Source organism: Cyprinus carpio, chromosome A4, assembly GCF_018340385.1.
Source record: "Cyprinus carpio isolate SPL01 chromosome A4, ASM1834038v1, whole genome shotgun sequence".
Lineage (NCBI taxonomy): Eukaryota > Metazoa > Chordata > Actinopteri > Cypriniformes > Cyprinidae > Cyprinus > Cyprinus carpio.
This window is the reverse complement of record NC_056575.1, coordinates 17,538,811-17,557,452: the sequence shown is the minus strand read 5'-3', so window position 1 is coordinate 17,557,452 and position 18,642 is coordinate 17,538,811. Positions and strand designations below refer to the sequence as shown.

Sequence of the window (18,642 nt, the reverse complement as noted above, 5' to 3'; positions counted from 1 at the left end):
AGTTAAGAATATTGTGATGATATTGCTCCAATAATGAGTGAGTAAGAAAACAAACAGACAGAAATCAGTTTGGAAGAATCAACTTGGCAGTTCAGACTATGAGAAAGAACAATGCAGAAGAAGCGGCCCGGATGTAGTAGAAGCTTGAAACTTGAAATTCACTATAGCATCTATAAAGACAGCCTTCATGCTTTTTTAATGTAGAAACTAGCCACAGCTAAGCAGAAGGATTTCTTCTCAAACCTTATAAACAGTAACCTAAACAACACTTTCGTTACTCTTTTGCCACTGTTGAGAGACTGACAAACCCCTAAGTCAGATTCCCAGGGAAATGCTCTCAGACAGCAAATGCAATGAGTTTGCATCCTTGCTTTCTGAGATCATTAATATCAGGGAAAGGAGATTAGCACATCCTCAAGCAATGCAGGGTCAGAAGAGAGATTTGGACGCAATATCAAAAAAGATACTATGTGTTTTTTGAAGCAATTTGATACGCACATTTTGGAAAATAGGCAGCAACTAAAATCGTCAACCTGCTATTGACACACTTCCCACAGCTTTTTTCAAAAAGAATGAGCACTGTGCGATGTCCGAACTGATTTGCACTGTATTTTATACGATTCATTTTAAATAAGTCAATAAATAAATAACTATTTTAACTGTTTTAAATTCATTTTAAATAAGTCAATTTTTAAATAATTTCCAGTGTTTTAAAATTGCTTGTTTTATGTTTTAAAATTGCTTGTTTTATCTTTCTTATTATTTTTCTTCATGATTATTTTACTTTCTTTTATGTAAAGCACTTTGAATTACCATTGTGTACGAAATGTGCTATATGAATAAACTTGCCTTGCCTTGCCTTGCCTATAACACGTGTCTGCAGCGTTGAGCAATGCAGTGCTGAAATTGGCATGCTCACGAATCCTCTCATTATAACACACAAATGTAGACATTATGAAAGATTCATTATGCATATATTAATTGTGTTATAACAGATATTTGTGAGATTGTGATGAATTGAGATGTCTTTTAGAGATTATAAATGCAGCGCTCTTTGCTGGCATTCTGCCAAACCACGTGTTCTGTGAATGTTGATGCTTTAATAACAAATATTTATCGGGAGCATGTATGCTGGCATTTCATAAATTTCATGAAGAAAAAAGTAACGTAACTAATTACTAATTACTTTTGAAATAAAGTAATCAGAACAGTAACGTGATTACTTTTAAAAGCAGTAATCAGTAATTTGATTACATTTTCAGAGTAAATTGCCCAACACTGGTTATGAGTACATTTTCAACTGAGTGCTCAAAATATCAAGTTTTTGTACTAATATGTGATGTATACCTACATTCCTTCATGCATTAATATCTCATGAATTATCAGAACTAACATGAGCTCATAATCTTTCATTAATGACTTCATGGATGAACAACACTTTAATTAAGACATTAAGGAAATCATTAACACCACCCGTGATTTATGAATTATTACACATGATCATGATGTTTTCTTTATTCACAAAAAACAAGGTCTTCACTATACATAGTGGATAAAGCTATGCTTATGGTACATGATTCAAAAAAAGCATTATTTCGTGCATGTAAGACTTTTTTATTATTATTAAAGGAGTATTTAAAAAAAAACACATTACCTCATGCATGCATACAGGCTAGAACAGTATATCAATTAATGTGAGAACTAATGTTTTAACTAAATATGAGTTATCAAGAATGTTCATTTCTTCTTCATAGTAGATAAATAGACAAATCTTAACACTGGCCAATCACAGCACATATCATGTGAATTCTGTTAACAAAGTCACCATTCACTGCAATTACACAGATTGGAACAGACAGGACAATTTCGAATACAACTCCGAAAGTCATGAATGAAAGACTATTAACTCATGTTAGTTCCTGATAATTCATGAGATATTAATGCATCATGGTAATTTGTGTACCCGTACCATAAAGTGTTACCTTTAAAAATAAAGGATATGTTCTTTGTTGTGATGTATTGCATGTTCAGATATTCATACAACAAAATATTCTAGAGGCCATCAAATTTATGTGAAGCTCAATCAAAAATGCTGGAGCTGTATGGCAACTTTTTTTCCTCGCTTGCACTACAAGTGCGATATGAAACTTTTTTGTGTTTCTGAACTTATCCAAGTCCTAATCGGATGGATGAAAGGAAGAATGATGATAGTGAAGGGTGAGAGGGGACCAGACCTGGACTTTCTGTTGTGTTTTGTTCGTTTCTGAGACAGTTGTCTGTGAGGAGCTACCGCTTCACTTTCATTTTGTGTTTGTTTATTTAATGATTATGGTTTTACATTGAATGGTAACGATTCTTCCTTCCTTGAGCCTTAACTTTACAACATTGGTGCTAAAACCTGGAAGAGTTAGAAACTGGAGGCGGCTTATGGTAAAGAAATGACCCTTCAATTCACGGGCAACAGTTCTGGTGGACATTCCTGCAGTTATCATGCCAACTGCACGCTCCTTCAAAACAATCTGTGGCATTGTGCTGTGTGATAAAACTGCACATTTTAGAGTGGCCTTTTATTGTGGCCAGCTGAAGGCACACCTGTGCAATAATCATGCTGTCTAATCAGTATCTTAATATGCCACACCTGTGAGGTGGATGGATTATCTCGGCAAAGGAGAAGTGCTCACTAACACAGATTTAGACAGATTTGTGAACAATATTTGAGAGAAATAGGCCTTTTGTGTACATAGAAAAAGTCTTAGATATTTTAACGCTCTAAGGCAACTGTACTGACCCAAAATATTTTTTTTGTTTTTTTACTACCTTATGGAGCTTTTCCACACTTATTTCAATACAGAAAAATATTTTGTCAGCCACAGATGGTAAAAATTACCTATCATTTATTTTTTCAAGCTACCTGAAATAATATTAAACCTTTGTTTTTTCTTGATATTTTGTGACTTTTTTCTCATTTATCATCATGAACATGCATGCAAAGTTTCAACATGCTGGTGTTTTTTGACATATACAAACAAAATTGAGAGAAACCAGGGGATGCGTGTGGTTCTACAAATGAGTGAAGGACTGCAAGGTCACTGCATAACCTGTGACAACTTCTTTACATCGTACAGCCTTGGTGTCGAGCTACTCAAGCGAAAGCTGACTTTGACTGGAACAGTGAAAAAAAAAAAAACCTGAGCTACCCAGAGAGATTTTGAACATGGAGGGCAGAAACGTGCATTCGTGAAAATTAGCTTTCTCTGAAAATGCAACAGTAGTTTCCTGCTGCCCCAAAAGAAACAAGAATGTCCTTGTGATGAGTACAATGCACAGAGATGCATCACTGAGGGCAAGAGAGGACCTGAAGCCAGAAATGATACTGGACTATAATTCCTCGAAAGGAGGGGTTGACAATTTGGACAAAGTCACATCAGCGGAAGAGATGTGAGGTGTGCCCATCCAAGCGTGACAGCAAAACCAGCACCATGTGTGTGAGGTGCAAGAAATACATATGCAGAAAGCACACACTTGCTGTGTGCTCATCATGTCAGAAGTAACTTCTTGACTTTATGAAATAGGTTTACAAAACAGCCAACTTAGGAAAAGTAAATATTTTCATTATACAGCTACATTTAATTGTTCAGTTATGATGTTCTAAGAAAAAAAAAAGTAAAAAAAATTTATATGCAAAACAAGTCATCATACTGTTTATTTTCAAATTTTGTCAAAACAAAACAGTTTTAAAAAATGGTTAAAAAACATTTTCATTAAATCATATCTTCAGATATATATATATATATATTTTTTTTTTTGGAATATTTAACAAATGTTGTTATTAAAAGTTTGCAGTTTGTACCTGAATCTTTGTTGTTTTTCAAAGTGTGATTTTTGAGGAATTGTATTGAATCCAATTAGGGTCAATTTGACCCGCTCCATAAAGGGTGTACACAGAAATCGAACAGTGCACAAGGGTTAAAAAAATAAAACATCAACAATGGTGAAAATTAACACAGAGATTCATGCTGCAGTGCATTCTGGGTGCCAGCATGGTACAAAACTCACCTGTAACCCCCAGAGAAAGATGAGAGAGGAAATAATAAGTGCTTTTGTAGATGTATGACAGAAATGAAGTCAAACTGGTTTGACAAAGATACTTGACTTTATCTTTTACTGAGAACATCACAAGTGAATTGAGAGCACTTCACATTTGTTTACATTTAGATATGGACACTTTTGAAAAAACTCAGTGATATTGATAGCTTTGGGAATCTGCGATTTATACTGTGAATTGATCCTCTACCTTATCATTTGAATGTGTTTTCTCTATGTCAAGTTCTCTGATGGTGTATACATGTATATGTATATATGAATGAATATATGGAATAAAAGTCTGAATGGAATTAATGTCTGAATATATAAAATGAATGTCTGTATATATATATATATATATATATATATATATATATATATATATGAATGAAAGTCTGAATATATATATATATATATATATATATATATATATATATAGAAACCCAGTGCTGGGATGCTGTCACATCCAGTCAAGAAAACAAGAACATCCTCCAGAGAGACATTGTTTTCAACGGTTAAAACATAAAAAGAGAGTACCACAATTAAATGATGGCTATGTTAAATGATATCACTGGAGTAATGCAAAAGTGTTATAAGTGTAGTTACATTTGAAAGAGTTGCTCATAATGTCACAGACAACACAAACAACAGTCTGTTGAGTACAGAGTACCACTGTAAGTCTCCAGACTAACGTTTGAGGACACCAGCACTAGCACACTCCTCCGCGGTGAAATAGTGAATTCATTTCTTCATCAGTAGAACAGTGCTGAGTACGGTTACCAGTAAAGACGAGGCTTTATTTGAGGAGCGTCTCGCTGCAGCCTGCGGTGGACATCCAACCCGGCCCACATCCAAGTGTGACGTCACAGACTACGCCCATGTCAAAATACGTCACATTCTCAATCATTTTGAAACAGGAAGAAGCATCAATAAGAAGATAATTTGTATTGTTTGCCAACCGCTAAAAAAGAAGCTGTTGTTTGCCGTTTCGGTAAGTAAAAAAAAATATATCTTTGGTCTTTACCAAACGTTGACAACTTTAAGAACGTGTGCGTCATTTGTGTGCACGTGCATAAACAACAGTATTTTTAATTTCAACTTCACACCGCCACGGTATTGCTAGCAACAAATATACTTATATATATATATATATATGTGTGTGTGGGGGGGGGGGGGGTAAGATGAGTGTTTTTATGCTGGGGGGGTCTATCTATCCACACATGTATGTATATATGTATGTATGTATTCGTGGCATGCATGTGTACACACACACACACAAATACATACATATATACATACATACATGTGTAGATAGATAGAGAGACAGATAGATAGATAGATAGAAGGCACAAGTCTTACAACATAAAATCAATTATGAATCAATGTGCAATATTTTTTTATACCCTCCCCCCCCACACATAACAACAAACACAACCACCCAAACACACAAATGAGGACCTATGACTGAACACCCAACCACCTACAAAAACACACACACAAACAAACACACACACACACTCACACACACATACATATGACATCTTTAATGATATACTCTGATCACAGTACCGTACAGTACTGTAACTTGGTTGGGCAACCGCATCATTTCATTATGTCTTGCTGGATAACTCTGTGTATGTCACAAATTATCTTTGTATTCTTCTATATTAACGAAAAGATCACCTAATGTTTGTTTGTCATGTTTTACAGCATTCTACACATTTTCAGTCCAAGCCTGATGCAGGGCATTTCTCCAGGGTTTAGGGGTCCCTGCTGCAGTTTCACCAGTAAAGAAAATTACTTGTTACAGTTCACTTGAAGGACCACATAAGCCATGCAGTGGTGCATGGAGGTATGGTGAGAGCATTTCTTTAGATATTGATTGATTTTTGTGGTTTAAAATCATAAATATGTTTATGTAGAATGATGAGGTAAATAATTTTTAGTGGACACATATACCCCCAACACGTATGTATTCTCTATTTTTAACAGGAACGCCAAGAGGACATAAAGTGGAAGTTTGTAAGGGACATTGGTCCAGCGTGGTACAGAGTCATCGTGGGTTATTCTGTGGGGAGGTGACAGGGCCTGCCTTTCTCCAGATGGACAGTAAAAATCACCAGAATGCCATCAAAGACTACCTGGAGGGAGAATCTGAGGATATATTGAAGCAAGGAATCTCTCTCTGTGTAGTCTATGTATGTATGTGTGTGTACTGCATGTCAAGAACTGTTTATCTGATCATTCAGCTGCTCATTCAGCTGCTCAGACTTTATAATATTTGGAGCATATCTTTTTTGTTAAACACAACCAGTCAAAAGTTTTTGAACAGTGACATTTTTTTAATGTTTTTAAAGAAATATCTTCTGCTCATCAAGCCTGCATTTATTTAATCCGAAGTACAGCAAAAACAGTCCAATTTTAAAATATTTGTATAATATTTTGCTTTTGTAATATATTTTGCTATTTAAAATAACAATTTTCTATATTTCTATTAAAATGAAATTTATTCCTGTGATTTCAAAAGTGACTTACTCCAGTCACATGATCCTTCATTCTAATAGGGGGCAGCTGTGGCCTAACGGTTAGAGATTTGGACTTGTAACCAGAAGGTCGCAGGTTGGAGTCTCGGTGCTGGCAGGAGTTGTAGGTGGGAGGGAGTGAATGAACAGCGCTCCCTCAAAACCCAAAAACCAATTACCCAAGAGCAATTCACCAAACCACCAAACCCCCACTTGCTCCCCATACACAGCATACAAATCCTCCCACTGCTCCTTGCACTTCTTCACTTCTCACTGCTGTGTGTGTGTGTGTGTGTGTGTGTGTGTGTGTGTGTGTGTGTGTGTGTGTGTGTGTGTGTGTGTGTGTGTGTTCACTGCTCCGGGTGTGTGTTCACGGTGTGTTCACTTCTCACTGCTGTGTGTGTGCACTTGGATGGGTTAAATGCAGAGCACCAATTTCGAGTATGGGTTACCACACTTGACAAATGTCACGACTTTCACTTTCATATGCTGATTTGGTGCTCAAAAAACATTTTATTATTATTATGTTAATACACTGAAGACTGGAGTAATGATGCAGACAATTCAGCTTTGATCACAGGAATAAACTGCATTTTAAAAATACATTCAAATAGAAAGCAGTTCTTTTAAATTGTAAAAATATTTCACATTACTGTTTTTGCTGTGTTTTGGATCAAATAAATCCTGGCTTGGTGAGCAGAAGAGACTTTAAAAAATAATAAAAATCTTACTGTTCAAAAACTGGTGGTGTATATTATTATTATTATTTTTATTTTTTTTTGTAAAATTGTACATGTAATTATTTTTGTAAAATAATAAATATAAAAATACCCAATGAAACAATGGATGCCTTTTTCATTCATCTTTAAGTATGTGGAGGACCTGGACATGTTTTCATATCAAGTTGTGATGAACAAGGCCTGAAGGTCAATGTCATGTTACTTATATAATCTATCAATGCAATCTTTATTCAGCCTAAGTATGTGTAGCCTACTGCATATGGGGAACTGTTGATCCTATCATTCAAATGTTAACACTTTATGATAAGTGGAATAAATCTTTAGAAAATTAAATGACAATTATACAATACCAACTTTTACAATAATTTTGCATACTTTTACAATACCAAAATCTATTTGTCCCCTTTAAATTGATGCATTTCAATTTTGCCTCAAAATCGTTTTTTAATAAATGTGAATTTATCTCATTACATAAATGAACAAGGTAAGGTTTAAAAGTTTTAATTGACAAAAAGCCTACTTTAATCAACATAAGCGTTTTAGGAGCTGTTATGATGACAAAAATCAGCTCCGTATATTAGACATATTAAATATATATTAGATTTAAGTTGTGCCATTTTAGCCTAGACATCCTTTACAAAAATAAGAAAACGTGTATTAGTAAAACGAAGGACAATATTATTTTATTCAGATCCCATTAACTTCCATAAATTGCTTCAACATACTTCCGGGTTTCCAGGTACGGGGATGGGGAAATCACATGAGGAGACGTATTTGATATGGGCGTGGCTTTCGTTTACGTCACACTTGGACGTAGGCGGGGTTGTGTCGGGATGGGCGTGACTTCTGACGTCACACTTGGATGTGGGCGGGGTTGGATGTCCACCGCAGGCTGCAGCGAGCCCTACTTGCTTTATTTTGGTGGTGCGTCGTGACGTCATACGGCCGCGCGCTCCCGCGTCTGTGTTTCTGCTGGAGAAAGGTTTGTGTTTTGAATCATCTGAAGTGTTTAGATCAGTATAACGCGTTCAGACAGTATTATACACGCCGGAGAAATGAACTAGTTATTGTGGAGTGTAACACTGTAGGGTGTGTAATATCAGCGATGAGCAGTTTTAATGAGTTTCGCTCCCTAAGTAGTGAACGAGTGCAATATAAACACAGATCAGTCATCGGCACTAGTGAGGAGAAAAACAGCTCAAACTCAGCTGAGTCGACTGAAACAAATGATTATTAAAATTAGTGTAATCATCTAAATATACATTGGTACGACTTGCATTCTGTTATTAATTTGTAGCGTTAGTTTTTATACTCTCACTACCAAATCAGCTTACCAAAACCAAGTAGTGTGCTGACTACTGAACTAGGGAGCACATTGAGACACACCCAGAGATTTAGATTGGGTTTATTATCTGTTAATTATTCTGATCTTAAACACAGAGAAGCTCCTGCTGAAGATACCGAGACACACTGTTATAAAGATGGAGTTTATTAAAGAGGAGAGAGAAGACGTGAAGATTGAAGACACATTCAGAGTCAAACATGAAGAGACTGAGACACACACAGGTAAAAACATTTATTATAATTAAAACATTATTATAATGTTTTTTCTGCAATGCACAAGGAAGCTAACAATATTCAGAGCCTCAAACGTAGAGGGGGAAAATACTTAGTTATCATGATGAAATTAGCGTTTTTCTTCAGTGATTTCACTTTAATTGAAATCTATTTAATTTTAATAAAAAAAACATATTATCAACATAAAAATAGAATCCTAATAAAAATGCTAATTTCAATAGAAGAAACTTTCAGATGGCAGTTCATTTCGAGTCCATCCGGTCCACTGATTGGCTGCTCCTTTCAAACGCTCGTAGGGCTGGGCGATAAATCGATTTTATCGATTAACTCGAATGTGTAGTTTACATCGGTTTGTTTGAATGAAAATCGGTTTTCTATTTAACATCCACCGACGCTCCACTCAGGGCTCCCGTAGTTCAGATTGGGCTCAACCCTCCTCCGCGCGTTTGCCATATAGAGACATGCTGCCGAGCAGAGTATGTTTCTCTGGTTATGAACATAACATTTCAAACATACTGAAATACTTTAGCCGTGGAGCGAAGGCGGAGTGGTGTTTCTGGTATCAGTGAGCGTAGAGCGGAGCTGGAGCGGAGTGATTATTAAATCTTCGGAGCGCGGAGGGAAATTGTTGCCGCTCCACTCCACTCACATACTCTGCTGCCGAGTGAGAGAGATGTTTCGCCCTACGAAATAAAGATGTGAAGACCACGGCAGCACAAGCTCATAATATGATGATATGATCATGCAGTCAATACAGATATTTAATAAAAACATTAAAGACAAGCAGGGCTGTAACATAACCCATTAAAAAACGCATGCAATGTCTACACCGGGCACAAGTGACGCGATCCTACAAAAGACAATAGAACCCAGTGATGTTGTCTACACTGGACGTGGCCTGATGCGACACGATCCCCATCACTAAACTGATGCTCGTTCTATTTATGACGAAATGGTCTCACACTATGTTCAGATGATTTGCAACTGTAGTGTGATGTCAAGTTTAGACAGACTTTTAGCACAGCGGGGCGCAGCACGACAACTCTTGCGTCCGGTGTAGACACAGTTACAGTATCTGCTCTATTTACAAATAATTTATATAAGAAAAAAATTACTCACTGCGTAGTCGCCAGTTTTAATCTTAACAGCTCTTAACGCTGAGTGGATGGTTAGATGCATGATAGGCTAGTATTACATTTAAAAAATAAATAAATGCTTTCCAGCATTAAAACAATAACACCACTCACTTCAATAAAAAATAATCAAAAAAACACGAAGCCATGTGGAGTAGTGTTATGATGGATGGATACTTCTTTTTCGGATTCAGAAACAGGGGCACCATTCACTGCAATTACACAGATTGGAAGAGACAGGACAATTTAGAATACAGCTCCGAATGTGTTCGTCTGAAAGAGGAATGTCAGACATGCCTAGCGATGCCTTGAGGGTGTGTAAAACACAGGCTAATTTTCATTTTTGGGTGAACTATCCCTTTAATATCTTATTCTGTCAGGTACAGAGGGGCCAAATTGTTGAGGGTTTATACACAAATAGAAGAATAAAAAAAAAAACTATATATTATATGTAAAAACAGCAAAACCCATAAAAAAATAGTAATAAAGAACACCTCATACTTGAGGATGCCAGAAAGAAGTCTAGCAGCTGCATTTTGTACTAGCTGTAGACGAGAGAGAGAAAGCTGAGAAACACCATAGTAAAGTGAATTACAATAATCTAAGCAAGTTGTTACAAAAGCATGGATCACCGTTTGGAAATTACTCTGTGATAAGAAGGGTTTGAGGAAGAGAGAGAGATGAAAAAAACATTATACAACAACAGCAATCATCTTTTCAAAAAAAAAAAATATTGATCAAACAGAAGGCCCAAAATTATTGCAAAGAGAAGTAGAAGGCTCAAGAATAGAATGCACAGAGGGATTTAAGACAATACTTGAGGTTTGTGACAATTATTTGTGATAAGTTCAGACAAATATTTACATTTTGCAGCTTTTCTGAAACATGTTATAGGAGTTTTTCAAAATATCATAAGAAACCTGCAATCTGTGCTTCTTCCATTTGCGTTCATCCTGTCTGCAAGTCTGTCTCAGAGTACGTGTAGATTCAGTGTGCCAAGGCACATGTACAGGCTTATGATTTCTATACTTCAAGGGGGCAATAGAATTCATGATGTCAGCACAGGTAGAATTAAAAAGATTAAGATGTGCATCAGCATCCAGACTAAGCAGAGTAGATTCTGACTCCAGAGAGTTGCATACATCACGGTAGGCTACAGAAAATTCTTCACTAGAATGTTGAGTAAGAGAGTGAGTCAAATGTGCCAGCGATGGACTTCTGAGGATTCGGCCCGTGAGAGGGACAGTACAGAGGACCGGTCTGTGATCAGAAAAAGATGCACTACTGATTTCAATATTTGAAATAGAAAAACCATGGGTTAATATCAGATCAAGGGTTTGACAATGGATGTGTGTTGGACTGGAAACCCATTGAGTAAAGTCAAAAGACTCAATCATATTTAAAAATTCTGCAGAGTATGGTTAAGAAGTGCAGCGAACATGAACGTTAAAATCACCCAACAGCAGTATTTTTTCATGCCTGGTAACCAAATCCCCCATTAATTCAGCAAGTTTACTTAAAAAGTCCTTGTTGTGGTTAGGAGGACAATATATTAGAGCTATAGTGATGGGGTTTACTAGGACTAATTGTAAAAGTTGCACCTCAAAACTGTTGTATGAGCCGGTAAATGGAGAACGACAGTGAAAAGTGTCTTTAAAAACAGTAGCAAGGCCCCCACCATGACCCAACATACGCAGGGAATTAAAAAAATTACAGACATAAGGCACCAGTTCCGAGAACGGGAATGACTCACCAGGCTTAGACCAAGTCTCCGTAACATAGGAAATCCAGTGCTTGCGAAGTAAAGAAGTCATTTAAAATGAAAGTTTTGTTTACTAGAGACCGGGCATTAATGAGAGCGATCTTCATCTGTGATGTAACTTTCTCTAGCTGTGTTTCATGACACAGCGGACGAAGGTTGTTAGGATTCGCTCCACCACAGTAAGGACAAGAAAAATCCGAGCAGGTGCAGAGAAGTATCCAGGAAGAATAGGGCAAAGGCATCGATATAAACCATCCAGGGAACACTGACCAGCAGTGAATCCATGTACAAACTCAGATCCCCACGGGAGAGAAGCATGTTGCAGATTATAATTCCATAGCAGGACCATTCTGCGTCGTACAGCGATGCCCCCACACTTACCACGCCTTTTCTGGCGTCTCCGGCGAGGTAGATCCAAGGGTAGAACCTGACATGGCAACCCAGGGGGAAGAGATGAAGGTGGAAGGCCAAGACGCGGTCCACAAACATTGCATGTAGGCAGAGCAGCGACCGCACTACATATGTAGCATTACAGTTTAAAACTAAAAAAGACATAAATAAAAGCAAAGCAAACGCGAAGCCTAACAGGGAGGGACCGCAGACGGTCAACATTGGCACCATCTTTTAATCAATCAAGCAGACAGAGAGTTTTGACAATTTTATAGAAGAAGATTACTAGCTATCCCATCGTTCATATCATCAAACACTTTTGTCAGGTTGTGAGAAAATATAAAACTGAATAAGCATTGTCATAACAGCAAAATGTAATGATAATGTACATCAGAGGAAGCATAAACAATGAAAAAAGCAGATTACCTGATACAGAGCCCTGTGGTACACCATACTTGTGTTTGAGATATCTCTTCATAGACAGTATAGCAGTCAGACAGATGGGACTTAAACCATGTTTAAGTTATGTTGCACAAATGCCAACATAATTCTCAAGCTATCCAAGAGAATGTTGTGGCCTATGTTGTTGATAGATCGAATAGCACTAAAAGATAGGTGTAACTATATTAAGGAACGTTTCTGTGCTACAAATTGGCTTAAATCCTAACTGAAATACTGTTTCTCTACAACACTGAACATAGTTGAGAGAAGGATACTATTTTTCTAATATTTTAGACATGAATGACAAATTTGGGATTGGTCTATTCTCCTGGGCCATGTGATAATGGGTTTGATAACTTTTTTTTTTGATGAACTTGTTCTAATGAAAGTGAACAGAATATTGAGAAGAGATTCTGAGATTATGGATTTTGAGAAAACTCATATTTTGGTTTAGTGTGTGTAATATCTTACACATACATGTTGTTGGTTTTATTGATTTACGTTGGTTTGATATCTGTGTCTTTGTGATGTCAAATTTGGGTTAACTTGTATTTGTCGTTTTTCGCTTTAGACCTCAAGGTGCCAAAAGTGGAGAGTCAAGAACTGAATGAGGTTGAAGACAAAAATCATCATGACTTCATGACTAGGGAAACAGCCACTAAAAAGACTTACTCACAAAAAAGAGCTCAGATAACCAAATCAAACGGTGTATTCACTTGCTGTCATTGTGGAAAGTGTTTTAGTCAAAAACAAAAACTTGTACTCCACATAAGAGTTCACACTGGAGAGAAGCCGTTCACCTGCCAACAGTGTGGAAAGAGTTTTACTCAAAATGGAAACCTTAAAGTCCACATGAGGGTTCACACTGGAGAGAAGCCGTTCACCTGCCAAGAGTGTGGAAAGAGCTTCACAGCCGAACTAAACCTTACTTATCACATGAGAGTTCACACTGGAGAAAACTCTTTTACGTGCCGACTGTGTGGAAAATGTTTCACTCAAAAACAAAGCCTTGAAGTCCACATGAGAGTTCACACTGGAGAGAAACCTTACATCTGTCAACCATGTGGAAAGAGTTTTACTCAAAAAGTGCACCTTGAAAAACACATGAGAATTCACACTGAAGAGAAGCGTTTCAGCTGTCAGCAATGTGTAAAGTGCTTTACAACAGAACTAAACCTAAGGAATCACATGAGAGTTCACACTAGAAAGAACAGTTTCACCTGCCAAGAGTGTGGAAAAAGTTTCACTCAAAAACATGGCCTTGAAGTACACATGAGAATTCACACTGGAGAGAAACCTTACATTTGCACCCAATGTGTAAAGTGTTTTGCACATAAAAACACCTTTAATTACCACATGAACATTCACATTCAAGAGAAATCTTTCACCTGCCGAAAGTGTGGAAAAAGTCTCACTGATAAACAAAGCCTTGAAGTCCACATGAAGGTTCACACGGGAGAGAAACCTTATACTTGCTCTCTGTGTGGAAAGAGTTTCACACACAAAAAAAGCCTTAATCACCACATGAAAAATCACAATGGAGAGAAGTTGTTCGCATGTGATCTGTGTGGAAAGAGGTTTCGTTATAAAAATAGCGTCAGCATTCACATGAGACTTCACAGTGGAGAGAGACCGTACACCTGCAAACTGTGTGGGAAGAGCTTCACACAAAAAGGAACTCTTAAGATTCACCTGAGAATTCACAAAAGAGAGAAACCATTCAAATGTGTGGAAAATGACTTGCATGTAAAAGAAACCACATGAGGATTCACATGAGAGAGAAGCCATTCAAATGAAAAACCTGGGAAAGTCATAATTAATAAATGCAGAAAGTTTTGGAAAAGTTGTGAAAATGTATTTCTTTCCCTGCTAAGAACGGAATTTTCCAGGTTTCCGCGTTCTCGCTGTTATACACTCGGGGGTGCTATTATACATCTCCTGAATGAGTCCATATGAAAAATAATGCCATCAATAATAAACAGCATATAAATGAAAACTGCCTAATGTTACCAAGTGAAATTTTGATCCAGGAAGTGGCAAAGGACTGCTTTGGAGGGTGATGAAGTAATTGATAAAAATCATCCTTGATTTGATAATTGTACTTAATATGATCCAGATGTAGTTTTTGATCAAAATGTTGCTTTTTTTTTTAATGAAACTTACCTACATTCAAGTGTTCATTTTAAAAAAGAATGCTTAAAGCTTGAATAAAACGGATGTTTTGTTTAAAAGTAGAGGCTATGTTCTTTGTTTTAATGTGTTGCATGTTCAGATATTCATAAAACAAAATATTCTGGAGGCCATGAAAATTCTGTGAAAATTATAAATGCTGCCCGTGGCTGAAAACTTTTTTCAAGAACTCTGGTGGGGAAAGAGTTAACAAGGTCCTGAATTTTGGTGTGGGATCGCGCATGTATATTTCGTCTAGTTTTACAGGTTTCACGTGTATAATGCAGGGGATTCCTCCAAACATTTATTTAATGTTGCACCTAGGTTAGATGTAAATGAATCCACACAGTCCTATGAAAACAGCATATGATTTAGCAGTATCTCGTCTTCTCTCTTTCACTCTCTCAAAACAGGTTCACATCAGCGCATCTCGTCTGCACTACAATAGAGCCGCTGCACACTGCAGAGACTTTCGCTCCTGTTGCACCATCACAAAACTGTATCATTGCACATCTTTTTAAGTCTTTTTGAACCATTAAACTCATTCAGATTTTTAAATCCAACAGAACAAACACATCCTACAAGACTCAACATCACACTCAAAAAACCACTCCTTTTCAAGACTGCAGATCGCACTGGAGAACCTTCTCTTAGCATATGCAACTGAATGCTTTAAATATCAGGTCCTGGCTGATCACTTGAAGATAGATGAAGCTTACTTGTGCTCCTGACTCATCAACCAAGAGGAGAGACAGTAAAACCTACAAGCATCCTGATGGGTACAGAAAAGCCTGTGCTCCTGACTCATCAACCAAGAGGAGAGACAGTCGTTATGACTCCAAGTCCCCAGTAAAACCTACAAGCATCCTGATGGGTACAGAAAAGACTTTTATAGACAGTGAATCCAGAGTGTCTGCCCCAGAGTCCAGACCTAGCTCCAACAAGTACAGAGAGAAGTCACGTGCCTACTGTCCTTTTGTGACAGTGCTAACCATTTCCTTAATGGATGTCAAAACTTCGGAGAGCTGACTAGAGACCAGAAAGAGGCCTGGATTTGCAAGAATACCTGATGTTGGCGGTGTGGCCATAATCATCACGAATCCAGATGTACTCTGAAGGCCCTGTGCAAGACTTGCAATATGTAATGGATTAATTGAATGAACTAATTGAAAAAACCAGCTCTGAATACCAACCCAAAGACAAAACCCAAATAGAAATCACCAAAAAAAAGTAACACAAAATGTTTACCTTTTATGTGGACCGTTCTGTCACCTGCCGCAGAGTACTCCTAAAAGTGAGTAAGGTATTCATAACAAATGGGGACACATCAGTGGAGACAGTGCTGACGGGTCTGAAAGGACTATTCTCCTCCATGCTACAGCTCAGCAGCTGAACCTCAAAGGACAGCCAGAAGACCTGATCCTGCGAACAGTGAAGCAAGATCAGCAGGTACTTCATGGGGCGGCTGTTTCTTTCACAGTGTCTCCTGTGTCCAACCCTTGCAAGAAATTCCTCATCAGAGGTGCATTCACAGCTGAGAGACTTGGCCTTGCTGAACATACCTACCCGGTGGCATCTTTACAAAAGAAGTATCGACACCTAGCAGGTCTTCCTGCAACAAATGGATAGAGTACAACCTGTGCTGCTGATTGGTTCAGACTGCCCGCATCTCATCACACCTATTGAACCCGTCCTGCTAGGCCCACCAGGTGGACCTGCAGCAGTTAAGACCCGCCTTGGATGGATGCTTCAAGGCCCCACACATGAGATTAAACATGGACTATATGTTCACCAGTGCCTTTTCACATCTGTTCCCCCCAACTCTGACCTGTTCGCTCATGTTGAGAGACTGTGGCAGATGGATGTGGTTCCCTACCACAGTGAAAAGGTTGTGACACGATCCAAGCTGGATCAGGAAGCCATCCAACTGCTACAAGAGAAAACAACAAGAGTAGAAGTTGATGGCATTATACGTTATGCCACTCCACTCTTTCGGGTAAAGAACATGCCACACTTAACCATGCCCAAAGAAACCGTTCTCCCTCAACTTAGGAGTATTGAAAGGAAGCTGCTAAAGAAATCAGATCAGGCTTCAAGCTACCAGGCTGAGATCAGTAAACTGAAGGAGGCTGGCTATGCAGTAAAGCTGGAGCCAAGTGAGATTCTTCCAGGACCCATGTTAAGCCCATCACTGCTGGCCGTGTTACTCCGCTTCCGTGAGCACTCCATAGCTGTGACATCAAAGGTATGTTTCACCAGGTGAGGCTGCTCCCTGATGACATGCCCTTACTTCGATTCCTGTGGAGGGACTTGAAACCAGAGCAACTTCCAGACGTGTATCCATGGCAGGTGCTTCCCTTTGACACGACGTGCAGCCCCTGTTGTGCCACCTATGCCTACGTGGATCACAGCCTGCCTGGAGAAAAAGTCAGAGAAGACTTTGAAATGTCGTTTTAAGTTGACAATTGTCTGCATAGCGTTACCTCCGAAGAAGAAGCCAAAGACTTGGTTGATCAGCTCCGTTCACTTTTAGCCACTAGTGGCTTTGAACAGCGGCAGTGGGCCATCAATTGCCCATCTGCAATTAATCACCTCCCACCTGAATCTAGGTCAGATGCCTGTGATCTCTGGCTCCTTCATGGTCAATAAGATGTCCGTGAGTCTACACTCGGACTGCACTGGCATTGCTGGCAATTTGCTGATGCTCTCCGCTACAAACACTGAGGTAAACGCTGCTCCACTGTGACAATGCGCAACATCTACTGTGTACTGGCAAGCCAATATGACCCTCTCTGGTTACATCATCCCTTATACTACCAGAGCCAAGATATTGGTACAGAATCTATGGGACAAGAGACGTGACTGCAGGCATATGGCTCACTGGCTTACCTGCGGACAGAGAGTAAAGAGGGTCAAGTTGAAGTTGTCTTTATGGCTGCCAGGTCTAGAGTCACTCCCCGCAAGCAGCAGTCCATACTCCGTCTGGAGTTATTTGCAGCTGTCAGTGGTTCCCAACTTTCCAAATTCCTAGTTACAGAACTTACAATCCCCATACACTCTGTTACACTCTGGTCAGACTCCACCACAGTGCTAACATGGTTGAAATCCAGTTCATGCCGCTACAAAGTGTTTGTAGGGACACGTGTAGCGGAGATTCAAGAGCTGACAGCATCTGCTTCCTGGAGCTATGTAAAATCTAGAGACAACTCAGCGGATGATATAACTCAAGGCACGTTTCTCAGAGACCTCTCTATAGGGAGCTGGTGGAGTCAGGGTCCACCATTCCTCAAGCTGACACCAGATAGCTGGCCTGAACAACCTCCCTTATCTCTTGAAAGCAAAGTAGTGAGTTAAGACGGTCTGCATTCTTGCCAAAGCCAAAGCAATACGACACTCTGTCAGCCTTCTTAGATGCCTGTGGTCAGGAGCTTCATGGGGCGGCCTACACCTCATGTGCAGACACCCAAAGAGAAGTTCAATGTAAGATCCCCTGTCAAGCCCAACCTGAGTCCTTTCCTGCTGAGTTGAGTCTCCTGAGGTCAGGAAAACCAGTGTCAGGCAGAAGCAGATAGGCCTCACTCTCCCCCCAACTTGACTCTGCTACAGGACTGATTAGAGTAGTAGGTTGTTTGCGTCATTGTGACGTGCTAAAAGCGGATGCTTTACATCCTGTTGTCCTTGACCCTCAGAATCTGGTTACTAGACTAATCATCCTGACCATCAGAGCAGTCCATCTTGACATTCTTCATAGTATTGACACAGACTCGTTCTTAATGGCCTTAAGACGATTCATCACACACAGAGGGAAACCATATGAGGTTCTC

At 38.8% G+C, this 18,642-nt stretch overlaps 1 protein-coding gene across 1 annotated transcript; it reads left to right on the top strand.

The window, feature by feature from the left end:
• Positions 1-8,261: 8,261 nt before the first annotated feature.
• Positions 8,262-14,717, top strand: LOC109105629 (gastrula zinc finger protein XlCGF57.1-like). The gene is made up of 3 exons (XM_042743498.1): positions 8,262-8,327; positions 8,786-8,911; positions 13,221-14,717. Exons 2-3 carry the CDS (start codon positions 8,827-8,829, stop codon positions 14,411-14,413), a joined length of 1,278 nt encoding a protein of 425 aa, XP_042599432.1. The 5' UTR covers positions 8,262-8,327; positions 8,786-8,826; the 3' UTR covers positions 14,414-14,717.
• The last annotated feature ends 3,925 nt before the right edge of the window (positions 14,718-18,642 follow it).